The sequence below is a fragment of the Typopeltis vanoorti genome, chromosome 4 (genome assembly GCF_054136105.1).
Source record: "Typopeltis vanoorti isolate ZY-2024b chromosome 4, IOZ_Tvanoo_1.0, whole genome shotgun sequence".
In the NCBI taxonomy this organism is placed as follows: Eukaryota; Metazoa; Arthropoda; class Arachnida; order Uropygi; family Thelyphonidae; genus Typopeltis; species Typopeltis vanoorti.
The window spans coordinates 115,442,848-115,468,711 of NC_143552.1; the positions used below are offsets into that span (position 1 = coordinate 115,442,848).

Genomic DNA, 25,864 nt, shown 5'->3' on the forward strand with positions numbered 1-25,864 from the left:
AGGTATGAAGGTTAGAGATACGTTAAATCAACTTTATGAGATAAGTATATTATGTCTTCCTAAGTTTGTGTGTTCTTCGGCTGGTGTGTTTATTTTAGGAGAATAAAAAAAGTCGGAATTTCTGAGGAGGAAAGACTACCACCATCTCCCATATGAAACCGAATAATTCACTCAGTGCCAGATTATGATTGGTGCGTTAGTATTATGACGCACGATCACGAGGTACGTATGCTATGTCAGTCACTGGCGTATATTCGTTAGTCGATTTGTCTGTTTTCTGCTGGAGACAAAACTCGTGCCAGTTTTGTGTTTAAAATGTTTTTTCTGTAGAAATCGTATTGTTTTCGAACTTATTCTAAAATAAACTATTGTATTTTATTTAGAAAGGTCGTACAATAGATAGAGAGTTTTTTCTTTTTTCTTACGTTGTTTTAATGTTGCGTTTAAAGTTACGTTGATTTAATGGTAGCGACATAAGGCTCTTGTAACACATTCATGACTGATACTCGCAATGATCTGAATATTTATTCTTATATTTCCTTAGTTGGAAATACTTAATGGTTATCTTATTTTCATCCCCCCCCCCCCACGAATGTTCTTAATGTAGTTATATTTTAAGTTGCCCGTTGTTCTGTTTCAAACAAATTCGTAAGAAATAATGATCGTGTTTCTTTTTTTAAACATACTAAGTCAGCATCTATAATCTGAAATTTGAGTTCTTTGTTATTTTATTTTTCTTTCTTTCTTTTTTTCTTTCTTGTGTGGTGAAAGAGCTTGATAATGTGGTGAATAGAAAACTGATTACCTCCGCTATGCACTTAAAGAATAAAATAAGAATGTTATTTGAAAATTTCTTGCCATTCGAGAAACATCCGGGGATTTAATAACTTTTTTTAACGAAACAGTGACATCGCATAATATTATGCATTGCAGCAAATAAAAAAAAAAAAATTGCAATTGTTTTCTGTGAATCAGGTTGTAATTCTTCATTATTGTTACAATTTAACTTTGTATTATTTCTTTAGGTGAAGGAATAGAAATATGAAATAGGGAGGAACTGTTCTTCCTTGATGCAGCTGAAAAATATCACCCCCCCCCTCTCTTCTTTCGTTATCTTCACTTTTTTTTTTTTTTTTTGCCTGTATCCCTGCAGGTACTAAAATCTGCAACAACTGAAGATCAATATTTAAGGAAAATTATTGTCTTACACATCCTTTTTTTTTTTTTTTTTTTTACAAAATATTAATTACTTCATTAAATCTATGCATACGTATATTATATATATACAATTAGATTTATGTTTTTCGCCGCAAGTTATTGTACTTATTTTATGAATGGGGAGAGGCAATTGATTTGAATCTCTTTACAAGTCTGTTAAGGTTGTGTTAAATTGGTTTTACGTCCTAAGCAACTCAGCTATGAGACCAGTGTTATTATGTCTGTGTGAATTGCGTGTGCTCTAATAGCCGATTTACCTGCTTTGGGGGAATAAAAAACCCGAGGTTCCGGGAACAAACACCTTCTGCCTCCGTATGAACCCAGCTAACTCATCTTCCGTTGAAAAGCTCTTGTTCCTTACGTCCTAGACAGGATTCGAATCTTTCCAAGCAAAGGACATCCGTCGAAACCGACTGAGCTACGAGGGTTTTCTAAGTCTGTTAGAAATCAGCGGGCCGCTTCATTCTATTTTTGGCCACTATTTGTGCTCCTCTTTCTTATTTTTACGCCTTCTTAGCTCAGTTGCGAGGAGGACCAAGCAACATTTTCCATTGGATGCAAAAGATCTGGATTCGAATACCATCTAGGACGCTAAGAAAACTTTTATGAGGACTTTTCAATCGAAGGTGTGTGGCAAGTTTCAAGTCTCGTGTGAAGGTGAGAGATTTTTTTTTCTTTTTTTCTTTCAGAACTGGCTAGCCTGCCAGAGTACACTTTAATCAATTACCAAATACAAATATATTGATTTCATAGCTTTAACAATTTTTAACCAGCAAACTTCCTTACAGACTCTTTATGTCTTTCGAGTCTAATTTTCTCTGATGTCTTATTTGTCACCTTTTTTGAGTTTATCAACCCCTTTCCTTCGATACTGAACCCCCCCCCTTTCTTACAACTAACTATTTTCAAGTCCACTTTGAAGAATAAGAATCAACAAACGAAGAACCAAAGTTTGCGAAAATTAATCATCATAAGCCAAGAAAAAAATAAAGTGTATTTAGGTTTATATGTGTATACATTATAAGCATAAATAGATATATTATAAATAATGGTAAACTTAATTATCCTATCATGTAGATTTATGCAAGGTCATGTTAGTTGGAAGTGACGGGCTACTAGACTTACCACTTCAGTGGAAGATGGAATGTATTATACAGACTATACAATAAATTTATAGTATACTATTGATGACGATGATGAACAGCCTATTTTTCTACCCACTGTAGGGTGAAAGCCTCTCCCATTGCGGGAGGTTTGGGTCTACTACTCCCATGGTGACCCAGTCCATATTGGGAGAGTGTATCTATACTGGGGTGAAGGAATGTATGAAGGTGGAAGACAATCACAAACATCCATGCCTACGCGGGATTCGAGCCCGCAGTCTATTGGCTGGAGAGCGGATACGCTAACCACTCGGCCAACCAGGCCGGCATACTATTATTCATTATTAATAGTATTGTTTGCTGTTTATTTGTATAGTGATTAGCTAATCTCTAGTTCGACCACAGATGAGAGAACTCTCGACACTTCTACGCATGGTAGAAGGCGAATTCATTCCGATAATAGGGTTATCAATCCGTTTCGTGGGATGAGTGTTTATTATTACACGTCGGAAAATTAGCTTTTCTTTTATGAACATTTTAATTTTTAAAGTGGTAACTATTTTGCTTGTATAACATAACAGGCGGAAATTTTACGTATAAAGTACGTGATTTCGTGTGTCGGTGACGAATTCATATATCCCTTATTCATTTCTCTCTTTTAACATGAATTGACTCTTGTTGGCACTCCGCCAGCCTACGGTTCTATCAACTGTGGGTAGACTACATACAATAACATAATTTTGTTTGGCCTTTACTTGACAATAAGTTTTGCTTATGTCTATAACATGGCAGTTCATGTGTTCAAGAAAGAAATAGACAACATTAGCTCACTCTTCCATTAACGTGGTTCTAATGGATAGTTGGTTGTTTGGAATTACGACGGAAGCAACTAAGCCTATGACTAATACCGTTTGTTTGTTAATTGCGTATGTTCTTCTGACCGTTTTGTATGTTTTCTGGGATGGAAAAACTCCAGTTTGGGGGAAGAAAACGTCTCCCCCTCGACCTTCGTATGAGACTGAATAACTCACCTTCATGTGTAAAAATTCCTTATAAAAGATTCTTTGCCTCCTAGATGGATCGAACCCAGGCATTTACAACCACAGGTCATTTTCGTTAGCCACTGAACAACAGGGACTGGATCTATTCAAAGTACAAGGCAATACAATAGTAGTAGTAGTAGTAGTAGTAGTATAATACAGTTGGGCTGATAGCACTGTAATATTCGAGTATAACAAATAATAATATTAACTATTGTTGTGGAATATGAGTTGGATGCGAATATTCCAGCTCATCCAGATAGATAATCTGGGTGAGCTGGAAAACCAGAGTTAGGAAAATATGGAGCTATTTTTTCTTCTGTTTTTTTTTTTTTTTTTTTGTTGTTGTTAAAAATGATGCTTCTGTAAGAAAACCAATGGAAGCACAATGCATAAAGATTGTTTGTGTGGGTGCGAGATATACCGTAGATGATACTTGTAATTATATTCCATTCACGACTCTGACAACTGGCATTCTCTTAACCCCTTCCGTTTCTTTATAAAGTGGGGTGTGTAAAAGATCAGAGGTGAAGGTTACCAGTGATACTATCGGAACATGTTAGATATGTCGTATGAGAATTTCTTTCAAGGTTTTATTTTATATTATATCCGACAATATTTCCGTCGTCGAAAGCGTGCTACGAAGATAAGTACAGACATGTGGAAGAAAAAGAGTATGTGTGTGTGTGTATGGGGGTGTTGTAGCAATTATGACATTTTAGGGTTTTGGCGTCTTTAGGCAGGTGACGAGAAACTTCCCGTCTAGGATTCGACCTCTTTCGTGATCATGGCTGAGGTTTGGCAAAATCCTGTGCAGTGAGGGGAGGGAGAATGGGGGGGGGGATAAGAGAAACACTCAAGTGCTCTTCACGCAGTCTAGAAATGCGGGCAGCAAGCTCCGAATAACACGAACGTTGGTCACGTGAGTATCGTTAATTATAATGCTTTTCCCCATCCCTACCCCCATCATGGCAGGCACGTACAACACTTCATAGATGCAGGACGCAGTGCAAAAGGCACATTTGTTTTCATGGACCGCTGCCTGTACTGTGCAACCAATCAGCTACCGTGTCCTCTCCAAGACAGGACTGTTGGCGAAGTTATGACTTTCGCTCATTCCCCAGAGAGAGAGAAAGAGAGAGAGAGACCCCGTCAAGGCTTCTCCCAGCTACGGACCTTAATTAGCCTCCTCACTAGCGGCACGTAATGAAGATCGTCCGGTGATTACGACCTTGATAGGTACTGCGAATAAGGTGGCAGTTGCCATTATGGAATTTTTAAAAATTTCGCCAGTTTTATATTAGGCTGTTTGTGGTGATTCACGTATGTAGAAAGTGGGGGATATGACACCTTACTTCTGCCTACGTTTTAAACCCTTCGTGATCATGATACAAATTCCACCCGCTTCGATTCATCCACCTAGGTTACGTCAATTAGATTCCCATTACACGTACTTGCAACTTCTCCATCTTGTCATAGTTCCCCACATGAGAAGGGAATATAAGACTACCCACTGCTTCCTTATGGCATACAAGAAATCATCCAGTCATTTCTTCTCAGTGGGGTGTGTCATGTTCTGTCTCTTTTAGTACTGTGAAGAGCCCATTGGCCTTGCAAGAAACTCCATTCGGATACAAATCTTAACAATAAATCGGGTTTTTAAGACTGATTACTTGTCTGAACGGAAACCTATTGTAGTCCCTTGTTCTTAAGGGACATAAATTTTCTGCTGTCTTTCTACCCACCTGTGCTAGACGTTAGGGAATTAAAAACAAAAATGTCACTTAAAGAATATTTATCATCTTCTGTCCATCCCAGAAGTGTATTAGAAAATATTGGCCTCTCCTAGAGAAACACAATGGAATTTCTTAGGCTTCAGTTAGTCTACCTTGTTACATGTAGAGTTTTATTCATCAGTTAGGGTATTAGTTCCCTTTAGAATTTGAATTAAAAATATCTGCCAATCGGCTAAGTTTATAGCGTAAATTTGTTTTGTAATAGATAATAATATTTCATCGTTCTCTCTCTCTCTCTCTCTTGTGTTTTCTGGTTAATATACAGGAAGCAATTAAAATTTTTATTCTGTAGGAAAGCATTTTTTTAAAAAAATCATTTTATTTTTATGTCATTCAAGACACAGCCGCCTGCTGCAGATTCTCCATCCCTAGCCCTAGGCGCAGTGACTCTCCTGGAATTGGTTGAAAACAGGAATTGTATCGATTCATTCGACATTCTTCTGGTTCCCTGAATACAATGAATATTTGGAATTTTGATGAAGCATAGCGGAAAATTTCTGTCCAACCCCCTCCCCCCCCCGTTCCTCTCACATATAGGGATCCTGCTTGCCTTTATTTTTAAATAAAGGTTCTTTTGCGTACTTATCAAATAAATGGTACTTTAAATCTAAAAGCCCCTTCGTTTTAAAACTTTATGACTACTTCTAGCACTTTATAACACAAGAAAAAATAATACATAAAAAATTAAAAATAAAATAAAAATATTAAATTAAAAATATACAAAAAAGAAAACTATTTTCGATTTCTTTTAAAATAACTTTTCATTAAAATTCACACCTTATATTTTATAACATCATATTAGAATAAATAAATGAAAAACGAAAAACTTGAACCGAGGCAATGGGAGAAAAAAAAGTCCTTTTTAGGACTTCCCGGGTAACAAATAGCAATGCTGAACCAAGGAAGTTAACTGAGGTTCGGCTGTTGCTGTTATCCTGGGTGATGAGTTTTTGAGTTCGCTCCCTTAGGGTTTTTGCCCTAAGGGAGCACTTTGAGTCTCCGGGGAAGGTGTTCTCCGGCAGGGCCCGCTGAGGGGTTCTTGCCGGTGAATTAAATTATTTTCCTCGGAATTTGAGCGGTTCTGCTCAGTGGTCGGGGAGCCCGTCACTGAGTGGAACCAACGCTGAGATATGGACGATCTTTCGCCCACTATGGAGTGGCCTAGAGATCGTCCGATTTTTTTGAGATTTTACCCTTTACTTACTAATCAGGACTTCCCGGGTAACAATTAGCAATGCTGAACCGAGGAAGTAAACTGAGGTTCGGCTGTTGCTGTTATCCTGGGTGTGAGTTTTTGAGTTCGCTCCCTTAGGGTTTGCCTTAAGGGAGCACCTTGAGTCTCCGGGGAAGGTGTTCTCCGGCAGGGCCCGCTGAGGGGTTCTTGTCGGTGAATTATTTTCCTCGGAATTTGAGCGGTTCTGCTCAGGAGTCGGGGAGCCCATCGGGGTGCTAGGATGGGGCGGCCGACACTGAGTGGAACCAACGCTGAGCGGTTCTGCTTAAACGGGGAGCCCGTCGGGGTGCTTGGACGGGGCGGCCGTCAATGAGTGGAACCAACGCTGAGACATGGACGGTCTTTCGCCCACTATGGAGTGGCCTAGAGATCGTCCGATTTTTTGAGATTTTACCCTTTACTTACTAATCAGGACTTCCAGGGTAACAATTAGCAATGCTGAACCAAGGAAGTAAACTGAGGTTCGGCTGTTGCTGTTATCCTGGGTGTGAGTTTTTGAGTTCGCTCCCTTAGGGTTTTTGCCTTAAGGGAGCACCTTGAGTCTCCGGGGAAGGTGTTCTCCGGCAGGGCCCGCTGAGGGGTTCTTGTCGGTGAATTATTTTCCTCGGAATTTGAGCGGTTCTGCTCAGGAGTCGGGGAGCCCATCGGGGTGCTAGGATGGGGCGGCCGGCACTGAGTGGAACCAACGCTGAGCGGTTCTGCTTAAACGGGGAGCCTGTCGGGGTGCTTGGACGGGGCGGCCGTCAATGAGTGGAACCAACGCTGAGACATGGACGGTCTTTCGCCCACTATGGAGTGGCCTAGAGATCGTCCGATTTTTTGAGATTTTACCCTTTACTTACTAATCAGGACTTCCCGGGTAACAATTAGCAATGCTGAACCAAGGAAGTAAACTGAGGTTCGGCTGTTGCTGTTATCCTGGGTGTGAGTTTTTGAGTTCGCTCCCTTAGGGTTTTTGCCTTAAGGGAGCACCTTGAGTCTCCGGGGAAGGTGTTCTCCGGCAGGGCCCGCTGAGGGGTTCTTGTCGGTGAATTATTTTCCTCGGAATTTGAGCGGTTCTGCTCAGGAGTCGGGGAGCCCATCGGGGTGCTAGGATGGGGCGGCCGACACTGAGTGGAACCAACGCTGAGCGGTTCTGCTTAAACGGGGAGCCTGTCGGGGTGCTTGGACGGGGCGGCCGTCAATGAGTGGAACCAACGCTGAGACATGGACGGTCTTTCGCCCACTATGGAGTGGCCTAGAGATCGTCCGATTTTTTGAGATTTTACCCTTTACTTACTAATCAGGACTTCCCGGGTAACGAAAGGCAATGCTGTAGCCAATGAAGCTTTAACTGAGGCTCGGCTATTGCCCGTTACCCAGCCATGACTGGAGCTTTTAGCTCAATAACACCCCATCCACACAGATTTTCTTCATTCAGATGACGGGATAAAGAGTCAAGGACTCAGTCCATCTCCCAGTTCTTTTAAGTTAAGAACTTGAACCGATTAATATATTAAGGAGTTCAAGTTAATGAATGGAGTGGATGAAACCCCTGGAGGGTAATGGATGGCATTCTTCTTATTGTGCTATCTTCTATCGAAGGTCAGCGACCATCTTGGCAAACAAACTGCGCTCTTGTGCTAATCTGAGCAGTTGTGCACTGCTCTTTCCTGTCCACGTCTTGATGTTGTCAAACCATGATATTCTTTTTCTTCCTCTAGTTCCTTTGCCACCAATTCTTCCTATCAAAATAGTTTGTAGAAGTTGGTATTTGCTGTTTCTCATGATGTGGCCAAGATATGATGTTTTTCGTTTCTTGATTATTTGTACAAGATGTTTAGCTTTGCCAATGGATTTTAAGACCTCTTCATTGGTAATTTTTTCTGTCCATGATATCTTTAGCATTCTTCTGTATAGCCACATCTCAAAGGCTTCGATTTTCTTGATGGTTGTCGCCTTTAATGTCCATGTTTCAACTCCATAGAGCAGAATAGACCACACGTAGCATTTCAGCATTCGGCATCTGACTTCCATGTTTAGGTCTTTATTGCAGAATAGTGTTCTCATTTTCATGAAGGACTGCCGTGCAACTTCAATCCTTGTCTTTATATCTATTTCTGGATCCTGGAAATATTTCTGGAAATTTCTGGATTTCTGGAAATATTTTTAATGTTTGGCTCATTAGACTAATAAGTCGGAAGTCACCACAGGAATTTGCTTTGGGTTTCTTTGGGACAGTGATAAATGTAGATTTGAGCCAATCTGATGGAAATTCATCACTTTCATATATTTTATTAAATAGTTTTTCAAGAAGTTTGATGTTATCTGGTTCTATTAATTTAAAAAATTCTGTTTGCACACCATCTGGTCCACTAGCTTTTCCTGTTTTATTTGTTTATAGCATTCTCTCTTTCGCATTTCATGATTGCTGGTCCTTGAATGTTATCTTTTATATTTATAGGCTTCTGTCTAGTATCATTGAAAAGTTCTGTTACATATTTTATCCAAATCTGTGCTTTATTCTCTTCTTCTAGAACTATTTTTCCATTTTCGTCTCTTAGAGACACTATTTGCTTTTTCCTCAGTTTTCCAGAAATTTCGTTGATTTTCTTATACAGATTGAAATTATCATGTTTCTTCTGAAGCAGTTCAATTTCAGTAGATAAATTTTTCATCCAATTTTCCTTGGCTTCTTTTATTTTTTTCTTGATGATGTTATGTGTTTCTGTATACCTGACAAGGTCTTTGTTTTTGTACATTCTTCTTGTATCAATAAGAGAAAGAATCTCATCTGTCATCCATTCCTGTTGTTTTATATTATTCACATAACCTACTTCTTCAATACTTGTTGTTACGATGGCATTCTTTAAGCTATTCCAAAGAGATTCCACACTTTTATTTTCTTCCATGTTAATCTGTTGTAATCGCAGGTTAAGCTGTGTCTTGGCACTTTTATTTATGTTCGGGTCTTTCAGTTTTTCTACATCAATTTTCTTTTTCTTCTTTTGTGATTTTTTAGCTGATTTTAATCTAAGGCGTACTTCTGCAACTATGGGATTGTGGTCTGATGAGATATCTGCTCCAGGATAAGTCTTTGCACTCTTTATACTACTTGCTGTAGATGGCATTGCTGTAGCCAATAAAGCTCTAACTGAGGCTCGGCTTTTGCTCTTACCCTCCTGTCATGATCAGAGCTTTAATAGTTCAATAACACCTTATCCCTACACTGTCCTCTACAGATAACGGGGAAGATGAAAAGCATTCTTGCTTCGCCCCTTTAAGCCAGTCCTTATAAGGACTATAAAATATATTGAATTTCACTCATGCAAGGTTGTAGGTTTTTCGTACCCGTATGTTGAAGTAGGCTAATGGTTAGACAGGAAACTGAAAACGAACTTTTCAAGCCACTTCAGACATTCAGTAAGTAGGATCTCATGATGAAATTCATCTACTACCTCATTAAACGTAAACATGTTATCGTCTTGAAATTGCAATTGGAATGAATGCGGAGTTATCATCATTACTGTGAAACTTTTGGCGAAAACTTTTACTCGTAAATTTTACAATATAACCTGGATAGCACTAACAGGGGTTTGTTGTGAAGAATGCACGATACTCTAACGTCAGTCCTTCAGACGTGACAGATTTTAATTTAATGTCATTCGGCACTGATCGAGGGGGACCAAATTAACTGGCACACCCGGAATGACCTTATCCTTGAATTATCTTCTTATACTCGAGTCTCAATTATCCTTGGCGCACCCCGAGCACAAGGGACAGATTTTTAAGTGTTGCATTTTCTTTTAATCAGCGGTGATTTATTCTTTAGAGTAAATTGGATGAAATGAAGTAGATTACCAAATCAAGCTAAAAGAAGTCCAGTGACTATGCACTACACACTAAAGAATAAAATCTCCGTTTATTCCCTATAGTTAGGTCGACAACAGAAGAATTTGTCTCCTAGGTGACAGAAGAATTTTCTCAATCAGGAGGTTGGTTGGTTGATCGGAATTACGACCAAAGCAACTCAGGCTATGAGACTATCTGTCAGAAGGAATGCGTCCTATTTGGACTTAGAGGAAAAGAAAAACCTCATGCAGCAAGGAATGTTTCCTATCATAGAATAAATAAAAAGGATTTTCCTGCCTCTCACTTATATGGCAATAGATTAATTAGGAATGTTTCTATCGATCCGTTGTACTAAAAAAAAAAAGCGTTTGAATGAATTACAATATTGTATATAACGATATGGTTAAATAGAAAAGTAGATAAAATAATCCGCTTCATTGTTAAGAATTTATATATTATAGATGGGAGAAGGTACTTGTTATTTCAAGGCAAGTTACCAATATGAGTTTTGAAATTATATATGCAAAGAGGTTTATATATCATGTCGAACTGGTTGAGCGAAGTGGAAGTGTCGTCATTAGCAAACTACAGATGTGGAAGAGCTTATTTGGTTTCGATGGAGCCCTTTGATTGCAAAGACTTGAGTTCGAATCCGATCTATGACTCAAAGAAACTTTATTAGGCTTTTCAGTCAAAGATGAGTTTGCCGGCCTCGTACAGAAGTGGAGGGTTTTCTTCTAGGAAACTGTTTTTACGTCCCTCAAAACAGGTAAACCGTTCGCATGAACACACACACACACACACACACACATATCTGTAGACATAAGAATACATAAGAACACACACAGAGATACTGGGTTCGATTCCCATTGTGACATGGTTGCTCGTGAATATCTTTCGGTGGTAAATAATTTTTATCGCTTAGTGTCAGACCATCACCACTACTACCCTACTTATTGGAGGCCTGAAGTGGCTTGTAAAAAAAAGTGCCACGTTAGAACTCTAAAGTAGTGTTTCAGGATGCTCCCGTTTAGAAAATTTAAAAGCATTATTAAAATAATGCTCATAAAATTATGAATTAAAACCATAAGTATAAAATGATAATTATAACGATAATGTTTTATAAAATTCTGAATAAAATAAATTAAAGCGAGAAAGAAATGAAAAACTGTTTATACAAAAGTGAATGCTTATTTGGGGTTCCTAATCTTTTTCGAAGAAACTCCTATTCTTTTGTTTTTAAATAACTGTTTTTCTGGTCTTTTCTTATGTTGTACTACAGTACAACATAAGAATTAATGATAATTAACTCGTGTTAATTATCATTAATTAACACGAGTGCATTGCCTCAATTGTTCAGTATATATATAGTATCCTTTATAAGGTGCTGTTAGATTTGTTTAAAGCTTAAGCTGTTGTCAGGATTAAAAGAAGAGGCTTCGCTTGCACGGGAGAGCCATCACGACCACCACCCTCGTTAAGAACAGAACAGAATAACATTTCTGGCTAGTTGGGTGAAGCAAAATTGCTTTTCGTATTCCCCTTTGTCTGAAATGAAAAACTTTGAATGGAGTGTTTATGAGCCACATGCTCGCCTAGTGAAATTGGCTGTGTTCAGCTGTACTTAAGATATATTTTGGCCTTTTATGTTTGTAGCTTTCTGCTTCATTATATTCCGAAGCTTCCTTGATCAACGGGTTTGGGTGGTTGCTAGTCTTGGTAAAGAACTTCACTGCTAGATCTAGAAGAAGGGAAGCGATGTAAGGAATGTTGACTTCTCTATGGATCTGGGTGTTTCTGATAAACCAAGGGGCATCCAGAATCATTCTCAGGCACTTATTCTGCAATCTCTGTAGTTTTAGAATATTTGTATTTGCGGTGTGGCTCCATGCGGGGGACGCATAAGTGATGACCGGCCGAATCATCATCTTGGAAATTGTTAATTTTGTTTGTGTATCCAATTTGCTTTGTCTGCTGATTACAGGGTAGAGTTGGGCTATGACCTTGGATGTCTTTGAGGTAATGTGTCTTATATGATTGCTGAATAGAAGTTTCCTATCCAGGTTCACTCCGAGATATTTGACTTCATTCTGCCACAGAATCTTAACTCCCAAAAGATGAATGTCCTCCAAATTGTGGATTTTCTTCCTTGTAAACAGTATGGCTGAACTCTTCTGTGGGTTAACTTGGATCCTCCAGCCATCTCTGTAATATATGTATACTGATTTGCAATCTTATAGTTGCCAGTTTGGGGCTCAGAGATCTTGCCATTAATGCAGTATCATCTGCATATAATGCAGTGAATGTTGTTCTCGGGTTCAGAGGGATATCTGCTACATAGATTGAGAACAGGAGAGGAGCCAGAAGAGAGCCCTGGGGTACTCCTGTCTTTCAGGTATGAGTGGAGTATTTTTATCAACTTGATTGGAAAGCCGAACTTTATGAGTTTGTAGAGAAGGCTTTGATGCTACACTTTGTCAAACGCCTTCTCTGCATCGATGAAGATGGCTGCAGTACTAATTTTCCGATTGAAACCTTTCGTAATGATTTTTACTAGCCAACCCTTGTTACGGCACATGGTATATAATATGGTATCCTTTATATAGTATCTTTGATAAGGTGTTATTAGGTTTCCTTAAGTTTTAAGTTTTTTTTACAGAGTATCCTTTACAAAATATTTATTTTTGACAATTTTTTATATTTTCCCACTTTTTTTTATATTATAAAACTACCATAGATTCAATAAAATGTATCAGACTATTTAACTGAAAATTAAGATAGCAAAATAAACAAAGATGATGTGATCAATGAAAAACAGCATTCAAATTGTTACTCTGATATTCCGACTACTTACAATCCACTGGCTAGTTTTAATTCTCATTAGTAATTATTGCGAACATGATAGACTTTTATAATGATTCTCAATTTTGTTTCTACAAATAAAGTAAAATAAAAATAAAACATTACTTTAACGATTGTGTTTAGCCTCGTTCCCATAAACTATGCAGGTTTTGTGCAATCAACGAATCTTTTAAAAATGAACATATTTTGTTATTTCAAAGTGATAATGAACTTTAAATTTAATTTAAAAAAATGTGAAAATATTTTCGATTAATTAAAGAAGTCGAGGACATTATTAAGCTTTGCAAAATTATATTTTTAATTATTATTATTATTATCAAGCACTTTTCTTTTCCAACATTTGTTCACAGACACCAACTCGATTAAATAAATCAATAAAGAAATAAACAAATAAAAGTGGAATGACTACCCAAACTAACTGCACACTTTAGGTTGACTCCGAGGGGAAGGAAGAAGGGGGTTGTCCTGTGGCGGCAACCTGTGAAGTGGTCTTAATCATCCCTGCAAATTACCGTGACACAAGGCCTAATAATTAGACTGTCATTAGACCTTTCCGTACTGCATGGTAATCGTGCTAAAGTAAACAGGAACCATTGACGGCCATTGTACAGATTTCTTTAATCAGCCCCCGAAACCCTCAGTGTGTTTGCGAATGTAAACTGCCTGCTTTCAATGCGGGAAGTCAGATGCTATCCACCACGTTTATAATTGCAAGATGCACACACCTCTTTATCGTTACTCACCGACACACACACACCAAAAAAAAAAAAAGAAGAAGAAAGTGCTATTAGGAACTGGTTCCCATTATCAGCTCCATATTTGTACCTTGAAGCCCATTTATATCTTTCCGAATTGTATATAATAGATACACGTCTTGAGTATTGACTTACAGATAATCCAAGGACATTAAAATAGATTAATTTCAAGCATGATGAAAATTCATTAGCATAATTTAAACCATCTGATTTAAAAAAAAAAAAAAAATGAGGATTTCACAGATCACATGTTTCCATGGAAACTTCAGGATAAACAGATAATTTATTTTTAATATGTATGATTAAACACTAGGCTTACTATAATTGTGAAATGGCATATGTTTCCAGGCTGATTTTGTGTGTGTGTGTGTGTGTGTGTGTGTGTGTGTGTGTGTGTGTGTGTGTGTGTGTGTGTGTGTGTGTGTGTGTGTGTGTGTGTGTGAGGGGGACGACGACACTGATATTAAAGTTAGACTTATTTTCACGTAATCGTGTGTTAAATAGAGAAACAAAATCATCGATTTACAGAAATCGTTTCAGTAGCTAAATAACCGTGAGTCACTAATTAAAATTTTAGAACTTTTAAATAAAAATTTTACTGATCCACTTTATTTTATATATATTACATATAGCCTATAACGTATATGTTGGGTATAGCTTATTAGATATAACATGCTTTTATATATAATATCTTATTAAAATAAATATTTTACTAACGCATTTTAGATAATCTGCATTACATTATATATATATATATATCGTGCGGTTTTATGAATAAATGAGACTTACATGTGGGAATATATATATGTACCTCTTACAGTTATGTACATAATATATATATATATATATTTAAAGAACGAAGAACACGTTGATTTTTCTTCATTATATTCTATTTAGAAGGTTTAAGAAAGAGGCTGAATCTAAAATTGACTCAAGATTCTCGCATTAAATAATTCTGTGTTATAGGCATAAGGCCCAAACACATTACAAAAATGGTACTCTGAAACTAGAGCCTCCGTAACTCAGTCGGTATAGACGAAGCCCAGCTCGGAAAGACCTGGGTTTGATTCCTGTCCAAGACGTGAGGGAGCTTTTGTGGTCTCTTTCGACTAAAGGTGAGTTAGCCGGTCCTATACGGATGTATGGGTTTTTCGTCTCAGAATAAGCAAACCGGCCCTGTGAACACACATTGGATTTCTAGACATTGGACACACCGGTGTGTCCTAATATACAGGCCACTATAGGCCTAATATACCTATAAGAAGGAGTAGATACTGAAACTAGTGTGTGTGTGTGTGTGTGTGGCATCTATTTTGTATATTAAATTTGATCACTGTTTCAACGTTTTCAGTTTGGTTCATAATTATTTGTGATACGAGAAATTATTCACGTTTTTTGCTTATCGGTTAGGGGCCCTTTTGCGACATGAGAGTATAGTTTGGTTTTCTTTTGCATGATGCTTGTTTTGTTTTTTTTTCATTTTCTCCTTCTCCTCTCCCCTCCCTCTTATAATTATTCCCCCCCCCCTTTTTTTTTTTCACTATTACAGTAGATTTCGAGTATTACGGTTATAGAAAATAAAGAGACTCTATTCCTTTACTTATTTTGGTCTCACACATGATTTTCTTTTAACATTTTTAGTTAAGTTTTTTTTAACATCCTCTTGATGTTTCCCCAGTTCATTGTCTTATTTATTTCTCCTTTCTTTTCTCTTGATTTTGTAGGATTTTGTAACGTAAAAAAAAGTACATTCCAAGCATCATGTATGAATTTAATCTCGTTTCTACAGCTTCTGTTTGAGTACTCTGAATAGTTTAGTCATCTTGGTACCAATTAGTGGAACGTGTTGTCATTTTACACGTAGTACACAAGTATAATCTTAGAATAATAGTTGAAGCCTCAGCACTGTAAACAGAACGCCCTTGCTGAGTGTATTTATTATTATTTTTTTTTGTGACTCCCACGTAAGAAAGGTTTCATGTAATTTTTTCAGATTTCTATTTTTTAGATAATCCAGAAATCCTACTCTAGAGGCCACACATGGAACTTTTTTAAGCCACTTCAGGTACCCCAAAAAAGCGGGAGAAGGTGGTATTATAGAAGGCGATGAAATTCATCTCGCACTCAAAGACAATCACAAGCATCCAATGTCGGGATTCGAATGCGCAGCCTTTTGGTCGGAGAGCGGACACGCTAACCACTCGATCAATTGTTTGGCTTATGCCAAAGAAATTAAAGATAGTTAATGCATTATGTCTATAAATTGTGTATTTTCTCAGACCAGTTTGGACATTTATTTCATGAAAAAATCTGAGATTCCATGAAGAAAGAGAGTTGTCACCTCCGCATAAGTTCAGTAACGTACTTGTGGCTAAATTCTACCATTTTAATATGCGGGTTTGGACCCCCTCTCCAATCCCCCCCCCACATAAAAAAAGTAAATGTTCTGCACGTGCTATTACATATCATGAGTGGGTGCTCTAAAAACATTTGAGGTAAGATATGTGTCCTTCTAGTACTTTAAATCAACACAGTACTTTATTGACTACTCAGTGGTGAGAAATAGCAAAGTAGGATGTAAGCGTAGACAGATTGACTTGTTAGGGAGGACATTTCTGTAAGTATCTGTCATTTCAATTCGTAGATTTTATTTTGTTTAGGGCACAAATCGTTGTGCCGAGCCCACCCACCCACTCACTATTACTACTTCTTGCCTTATAGATTAATACAATTAAGAATTCTTCGGAGCAGGTGTTCGTTTATCGAATTCGTCTTTAAGCATAAAACGAACGCTGATAAATGAAGTCAAGAGCTGATGTCCAAATTACAGTGACGGCCCTCGTGACAATACGACATCCGCAAAGATGGATTGCCATTGAAAAGTTAAGCCCTGGAAGCTATGACCGATGATAATGTCAGAAGTTGTCATGAGAACACTTTTGAGAAATTGTGTTTCCTGTCAGTGTGAAGAAACGATATCATTTAGCAAAAATGAAAAAAAAAAAAAACGAAAAAAAAAAAATAAGTAGAGGGTGGACAAACATCTGTGTGCTAATCTTAAATCCAATTGATTTGGTTAATGAACTCAGGGCTCTGGTTGCGTTTGTGACATCATCAAAATAAGAAGAAAGATTTTTTTTAATAAAATATAATTGATCGCTGGAACTGAAGGAAAATCTGCATGAAATGAACATAAATGACATTTATTATTTTTTTTTAATTCAGCAAATTAAAATGTGAATTTTGAAGTTTTTACCATTTCCATCATTTTAAAATGGGATAAAAATTATAATTTTTAGTGGAAAATTTCTTAACATCTCGACGTTTTCCGAATCCAAGTAAATCATCACAATAAAGAGGGAAATACATAGGAAAACTACAATGCTATTTTTGTATTTTAATTTTATAAAAATACTTTATAATAATGCTTATAAATAATGTTAAAATAAATGGACGTCAAAGGACAAGTTCATCACCAAACTCAACTATTAAGTTCATGTTGGTGTCTCTGTTTTATTTATTTGTTCATTTTTTTCGTTCCTCCCATTGAGCAGCGATTGCCATAATTTCTTTGCTTTCCTTGCAGCAATACGTAGGATCTTCATTGTAGGATTAATATGGTGTTGATTAAATAAATCAGGGCAGTGAACAGTATGAAAACATACCGCCCATGTGTTTCTCACCTTTTACGACTGATAAAAATTTTCCATTATGAATTTCTTCCTGAGGTTACTGATTGACTAAGATTACAGTGCACAACCGAGAATACAATCTTTTAATTCATATGAATGATTTCTAATAACTGAAATAAACCATGAGAAAACACGGTTTATTATTTTATCTAATGATTGAGTTTTACATCGCAAAATATTGCACGCATTGGTTGTGCTTAAAAAAAAAAAAATAATGCGAGTCGCTGGTCCGGATGACTTCACAGATACATCGGAGAGGCCTTCATTTATATTCAATTTAGTTCATAATTATTTATATTACAGTACATATTTATACCCTCAAAAAATGTACGAAATGAGGGAAAGTGAATCTGAGAATATACAATCAATTCTTAAAAAAGCAGAAAGCATTGTATAACATTATAAGAAAATCATGAAATTAGGCTTCAGGAATCCAGAATGAAATCGATGGAATTTGCTCCAAGTTTCAGTTCCATTCTAAGTACTATCTTAATATTGAGTTCAGACTATTTCCAGGAACTTAACCCCAATTCATGACATTGTGTCTATAGGAAATAAGTTTTCGATTTACAACGGCTCGCTTAACGGCAGTTTTCCAGGGATCGATTTAAAGGAGGAAGGGGGTGGTCTGTGTGCATTTCTCTTGAAGTATTGAATTTCGTTGTTGTGTACTGTTTAATTCCTTCCCTCTTAGGACCACATTCCAAATTTTTAGATGATGAGGATTTCAAAGTCTATACTTGGAAATTTATGAAAAAGTAGACTCCGGTTAAGGATGAAGCATTTTAATAAAACAATTTATATCTAATAATGCACATTTGTAGCCTCTGTAGCTCAGTCTTTGGTCGGAAAGACCTGGGTTCAATTCCCGTCAGTGAAGACCTTTATCTGGTCCCTTTCGACTAAAGGTGAGTTAACCGGTCTCATACGGAAGTAGAGGGTTTTTTTTTCTCCCGGTAACTCGGGTTTTTTATTCCTCAAAACAGGCAAACCGGTCCCGTGAACACACACGGCTACAGTCATAAGATATAGTACGGCAAGGAAGCAACAGGAAACCACCTTGCTCATAATCATCTCCCTAATATGGTAGCATATAGCTATCCACACCAGCCTCAGCGTATGGCTGGGAGAATAGAATAGAATAATACACATTTAAAAAAAAAATAAAAGAGAGAGAGAGAGAGAGAGAGAGGCAAAACAAAGGATCCATTTGTAGACTCTTCATTATTGTTCCAATGTACACAAATTATATTAGGAAAGTAAACATAAAGAATAGTTTTAAATTTGACACGAGAGAGAGAGAGAGAGAGAGAGAGAGAGGAGTGTGGGGTGGATCTTGTTAAGTAATTTTCCCCAAGAGTATTTTTGTCATTTATGAATAGACCCTCTTTCTCTTTGATCTTCTTTATTTTCTCTCCCTTTTAATTTTCTCCAATTAACTAATACCTTTTTGTTTTTCCTTGTAGTGGGTTGAAGAGAGTTTCACCAACTTCGAACAAGGAATCAACTGGCGTTCATATGTTGTGTGCGATGTGGCTTACAACAACGTCAATAACTGGTTGTGGACGCCTTTCATAGAACGAGGTGAGGCCAATAGGATGTACATCGAGGTCAAGTTCAGCATGCGAGATTGCAACCTGTTTCCCGGCATGGCCCTATCGTGCAAAGAAACCTTCTCTCTTCTCTATTACGAGTTCGATGCGGCAACGAAGGAACCGCCACCCTGGGAGCCCGAATCCTATAAACTAATAGACCGCATTGCCGCCGACGAAGGTCGATTTACGTCCACCAGTGAGGTCATTATCAACACAGAAGTGAGAAGCATCCCAGTTACTAAGAAAGGAGTATATTTCGCTTTCCGAGACCAGGGGGCGTGTCTGTCGCTCATTGCCATCCGGGTGTTTTATGTCACTTGCCCCAACATTACCACTAATTTCGCGTATTTTCCCGAAACCCCGACAGGTCGTGAAGTGACGGCTATTGTACCTGCCGAGGGTCAGTGTATCTCTAATGCTGCAGTGGTGGACACCCCTCGCCTCCTATGCAAAGGAGACGGCAACTGGACTCTTCCATCTGGAGGCTGTAAATGTATGGCTGGCTACGAACCATTGGGTCAGACATGCCAAGGTACGTTTTCTTTTCTTTCATTGATTAACCGCTTTGTAAGATATATATTAAGTTTGGATTGCAAGAAGGGTCAAGACAGAAGTAATGACACAATTTGTGAATTCTCCTTTGCCATAGGATACGGCCACCTAGGTTTAATCGAGAGACTGACATTCACTAACAAAATAAATCTTAGAAGCATTTTAACAATGGTGAATATATATTTTTTTTTTAGTGGGAGGGAAAGTTTAACAGGATAAACTGATGTTCCAGTGCATGATAATTTGTGAAATGAAAAGATGCAACTCCTTAACAAATAGAGCAATAGAGCAACAGTGACGTTTCAAGTTTTTTTGAAACGTCACTGTTGATATTCTAAAATGTGCAGAAGTGAGTCAGTTAGTGAACCTCCCAAGTCTGCGATTATGCTGTAAACGACTTTGTGGGGAGGGGGGGGTCTCTAATTGTGTTAGCTACTTATCATATCACACATACTCAACTAATTAAATACGAGGTTTCTAATATTTTGATTGGCAATATAGATCTTTTCCTTCTAGCTTTCGAATTTTTTTAAAACCAGCCAGAGAGAAAGAATTGTGGAGAGAGAGAGAGTCAGGAAAAGTATATTTTCTGAAGGGGCACTGATATATCTAGAATAGGCTTTTAAAAAGTCCATCCCCTTGTTGTCACCGATTTAAAAAAAAACAAAAAAAAAACTAATTTCTGCATTTGAAATTATTAGGTTGAAAGTAGCAGAATATCATATACTTTGTAGTAAATAAATTCTGGCTTCTTACTACAGTCTATTACTAATTTACGATTAGTTTACGCAATCGTACTAGTATTCAGTTTTTCTAACTAAAATAGGTTAAAAAGGCTTCATTTATATTTATCTATAGGTTAAAGCTTATTCTAAGCATAAAAATAATCAAAATATCAAGTAACATGGAATAAAAAAGAAAAAAAGAAATGAAGAAACACACCTTATTTATATTCTCATCTCTGAACTTGACTTACCCCGTAAAATGATAAAAAAAAAAAAAAAGAAGAAAAACCGTATTCGCTTTTAAGAGAGGGAGGAAGAGAAAAGGATTAGTACTCAAGTTCTAGAATCAAGTCTGAAGATCTCTAGTTGTTCCCCATTTGCATTAAAAACATCAGCATTTATCATTTGGATCCCACAAAGTAATTATATTATCGACAAACTTTTCCTTTCAAATCCTTTATAATGTCACGTTGGTGTAGCTAAGTGTGATTACTGCTTTGATTATCTTGAAGGTTCCTGTACAACTAAAGGAATCAGTGAACCAAAGCAAATCAGTAAAATGGCAGCCGATAGGACACTCCATTACTTTGTTCATTATTCCACAATGAGTGAATCCATCAGAGATGTCACATCTTCCCGTGAAGCATCTCCAAAAAACTCTTCCACTAAGCATTGGAATATTTCTTGCAATTAAGGCACACAGATTACTACGATAAAAAAATAATAGCAAAAAAAAAAAAAAGAGAGAGAGAGAGAAAGAAGATATTGACTCCTAATATTATCCCAGCATTTAGATTAATTACGATGATTTTAGCAAATTAGTTCGCGGAGATACGACTCCAGTATAGTGGAGGGTTTCCCAGATAAGATAAACTCTTAGAAAGCTAAAATATGCTAGCAGTGTGGATGCACTTGATCAAGGAGAGTAGGTGGCTATGAATTGTAAATGAAGGGATGATGGATGGAGGTATTGAAAAGGCACCGCCATCAGTAACTCTTATGCAAATGAGGCGATTAACTTAAAACAAACTAGTCGAAGAAAGTTGAGATTTTCGGGAAAGAAATCATAATATTAGTAATCAGAAAAAAAAAATATGGGTACTATCATTCGATAGATAACACTTCGACTGTATTAGTTTAATCAATGTTCGACTAAACAATAGTTAACAACGTGCTAAGGTCTCTTATTCACAAATTACTAATGAGATGTGAAAGCCCAGCTTATATTAGCACTAATGCGAAGACGTCGTGTTCAGATAACAATTAATGATAGTTCCTTCCCCCTCCCCCCCCCAGTTGCAGGGTATGTTTACATCAATAAGAGCAACATCGGTCACATCTACACTCGCCTTTCACTTAATCCTGTCCTAATGATACGAGCAGTCGATGGTTATTTGAGACTTATAACCGTATTAAATTTCCATTATTCCTGTTTTAATCTGCTTGTCATTCTTATCCAAATACAAAGGACAATATTTCAAATTCACTTTCAGTCGTTGGTATTCATAACGTTTATTAAAATTCAAATACAGTTAACTTAGTTTGTGTAACTGATAACTGAGTAAGGAATCATTTATTTATTTTGCCTAAATAAATATTTGGTCTTTTCAAATCGATTTTGAATGATTCAGAATTCTCAATTATCTCCGAATTATATAAAATTGACTGAAAAATATCAGTCAATTGTAGGCATCGCAAAAGCAAAAAAATACTAGGGAGGTAAAAGATTTTTGAACTAATATAATTGGAACCATTACGTAATTCATTAGGACCATTATATTTATATAACTAGTCCATTAAAGTCCAATCACCCAAGGCTTTACTACTCCCTACACCCTACTTTAAAAAGACTAGTAAAATGTAAACATATCTCAGATAAGTTTAAATTTTAAACTCTAAAAAAAAAAAATAATAATAAACTGAGGAGCCTACGAGGTCTGTATAGCCTCGTACAATCTTCATGATGCAAGATCGGCGCAAGAGGAGACATAAGTTTCATTCTAGTCAGTAACTAGAATTAAATAACTAGTTTTTTTGTTTGTTTTTTTTCCCCTAAATGAAAATACAGGTTAGATAAGTAACAAGATGGCGGCAGTCCGGATCCATATTCTTATCTCACTTTTATCTATGCACTCTGGCTAGAACTGAGAAGAACGACGTTTTTGAGGTTTATCGCTATTTCAAATTCAAAGTGCTTCAGCGTTCAATTATTAATTGGAATTTCAACGCTTATTTGGCAGACTCCGTATTATACTTCGGGTGAATAAAGGTCACACCTGTAACATCAAGTAAATTTAAAACCAATGCAGTTAAAATCTTTTTTTAAGTAAAGCCGACTCTAAAAATTAGGACGATCCCTAGAGCACTCCATAGTGGCCGAAAGACCGTCCAACTCAGCGTTGGCTCCACTCGGTGATGGGGTACCCCCACCACCGAGCAGAACCGCTCCTTTTCCAGGGAAAAGCATCCACCGACAAAGCCCCTCAGCGGGCCGTGCCGGAGGACATCCACCCCAGAGACTCAAAATATATGTATATATGCACTCCCAGGCAAACCTCCCGAAATCTAAGCACCCCCCCCCCTCACCGGGAGCGAAATTCTGGAAGAAACCTGATGAGAGTGCAAAACTCTGCGTCCATTTAGTCGCCTCTTATGACACGCATGGATTTGCGGTGGAGCTATTCTTATTCCGACAAATACATTTTAACCTACAATCCACAATATCACTTTATAATTGGGAGGAAGCACCCTTATAAGGACTGGCTTAAAGGGGCGAAGCAAGAATGCTTTTCATATTCCCCGTTATCTGTAGCGGACAGTGTAGGGATAAGGTTATTGAGCTATTATTAAAGCTCTGATCATGGCAGGAGGGTAACAGCAATAGCCGAGCCTCAGTTAGAGCTTCATTAGCTACAGCATTGCTATCCATTACCCTCCCGGGAGGAAGCACAATACTTTCGATGCAAATTATAGTAATTTTATTCTAAATAATAAAAGGTGTATTAGGAATTTTATTTAAATATATATATAATACTGTATTTCTAAAAATATAAACATAAATTTTTTGATATTTTATTTAGTATAATAGATGATTCATATATTATGTTCTGTTAATTCTATAAATTATTAATTGTCGCAGATGAATATAAGAGGTACATGAGAATAAACGACTGGAGACATTGAGAACCGCTACAGTTGGTTTGCTAGCCGCTCTCTCTTCTTACTTGAAATATTCTGGACAGACCTAAGATACTTAAGTCAGTAGTTGGAATGATAAACTTCGATGTCGAGCGTAATAGGCAAAGAAAAAAAAAGTTAAATAACATATGGAAATATTTTAATAAATCATGCAAATCTTGAAGGTTAAAACACTAGTGAAGAGAAAGGACTGTGTGACCTGGAATGCGTTGTTATACGCGAGCAACTAGAATCTAATCTGTAAAATACTTCCGAATTTATTTTATTTTATTTATTTATTTTTTATCATGAACAGGCTGTACGAAGTTGAGTTTACATCAAGTAAACCTTGAGTTTTCCGATCCAATCTCTAAAGCAAGGTTCAACCCTGTTGTCCCAGTTTGGAGAAAATTAAATGATCGTGGTGATGACTGATTAGGGCGTGGTTATGCCAAGAGAAAATTTATGAAGCTGAAATTTCGGTAATAGACTTGCAACGTTAGGGCGGAGAAAGAAAAAAAGAAGACAGGAAAAAAAAAAAAATTCTGATACTTATTTTAGACGCACTTTAATTATCATTTGTACCACACTAGGGAGGAAAAAGGGGGGGAGTGTTAATTGGTAGGTCAGATAATCTCGTTTGTATGTTAATTAGACCTTGGATAAACCGTAATTCGTTGAATGTGATTATTAATGTAAGGGGAAAAAGTCTACATTATCTCCTTGTGCATAAATTTTAGCATACCAAGTATTATTTAGCTACGTTCCAGTAAAGCGTATGCACGATTGTTTGTATTCGAACAGATGTGATTATAAAGCTAATATATACTTTCTTTCTAATTATTTTTTATGGTGTAACAGTGGATCATGTAAAACTTTTGATTTGTTTTAATATTCAGATATATTTTCAAAAATAAATAAGTAATTTATTTATTTATAAATTTTTGTATAGGCATTTATTTTTAAACCTCCACAATTTTCTCTTTTTTTCATCAGGATGGTGTTCTGAGAATTTCTGAATCAAACTATACTTTGTTATATAAATTTCTTAGCACGTAATTATAACAATGATTAAGTACAGTACTTTGAACTATAAATGACATGTAGTTTAGCTAGTAGGCGGAAGATACTTATGGTTGCCGCCTTCCTTCTAGTCAGTAGTTTCAAATTTAACTACGGTAATATTTAATTTGCTGAATAATAAGTTACTTTTCAGTTGAACTATGATCGAGTAATTTTAATTCGTTATTCATTCTTTGTTGTTGTTTTTCATTTCGGAGATTTTTTTTTTCTTTAGCTTATTTTTGTCTAATAATTGAGAAGTCCGATTCTGTATATAATCATTGAAGATTATTATTTTCCTGGTTTAAAACACAAAGAAATGTGAGTTGAAATATTCGATTGCCTCTATTTTTTTTCTTATTTAATTCATGTTTTTAATTTTCATTTCTTCTCTCTCTCTCTCGCACACACGCTTGAAAACCCAGTGTGAATGATATGATATCTTTGACAAAACCCGAATGCATCAACGCGTACTTCATCCACCCACACATTTTCTTGTCATTTAAAAACTTATCAGCGACATATATACTTTAGGCAGTTCTTTACCTGGCAGAAACTTTTAATTACTGATATAAAAATGGATTATCATAAGTTGTTTACAGAAAACAATAATGTTTTATGAAGTCGTTTTCATGATCAAGTGAGAATGACGTCGTTACACATGTCCCACGAATTAGGCATCGCAAAAGCAAAAAAATACTAGGGAGGTAAAAGATCTTTGAACTAAAAAGGGGGAAAAAAAAAGCTGAGTTTTGTTATGGCCTCCTTTATTTGTTTATTTAATATCCTCTTCCTCATAACTTTACATAATCTTCATGGGCCTTGATTTCAATTTCATGATTCTCATTGAAGACTTCGCTAATCCCCGGCGAAACAATTAGTACTTCGCTGTTCTAAATAATTGTTATTCATATTTATGTCACAACGCTATAGAACCAATACTTGTTTTCACTATGGTTACCTGCTGAGAGTAGTGGAATTAGTACGCAACTATTTCCGTGCAAGTCAAAACATGTCTCGGGTACATTTACTCTTACATTATAGACATCACTGAATAAAATCAGTCTCATTACTTTATTGCCACGCTACAAATATAACATTTGTTGTGTACTGCTACCCAAAATCCATTTCTCCCTCTCTCTCTCTCTCTCTCTCTCTCTCTCTCCCTCTCATATTACTATATACAGTTCGTTATGATTATCACCATTTTTACATTGAAAAT

At 36.8% G+C, this 25,864-nt stretch overlaps 1 protein-coding gene across 1 annotated transcript in view; it reads left to right on the forward strand.

The window, feature by feature from the left end:
• Nucleotides 1-25,864, forward strand: part of LOC150107624 (ephrin type-A receptor 4-like) — a 472,256-nt gene that overhangs the window by 269,067 nt on the left and 177,325 nt on the right. Inside the window, exon 3 of the mRNA XM_090391433.1 lies at nucleotides 18,998-19,658. Coding sequence (XP_090247559.1) covers nucleotides 18,998-19,658 — 661 coding nt within the window. The remainder of the gene's footprint in view (nucleotides 1-18,997; nucleotides 19,659-25,864) is intronic.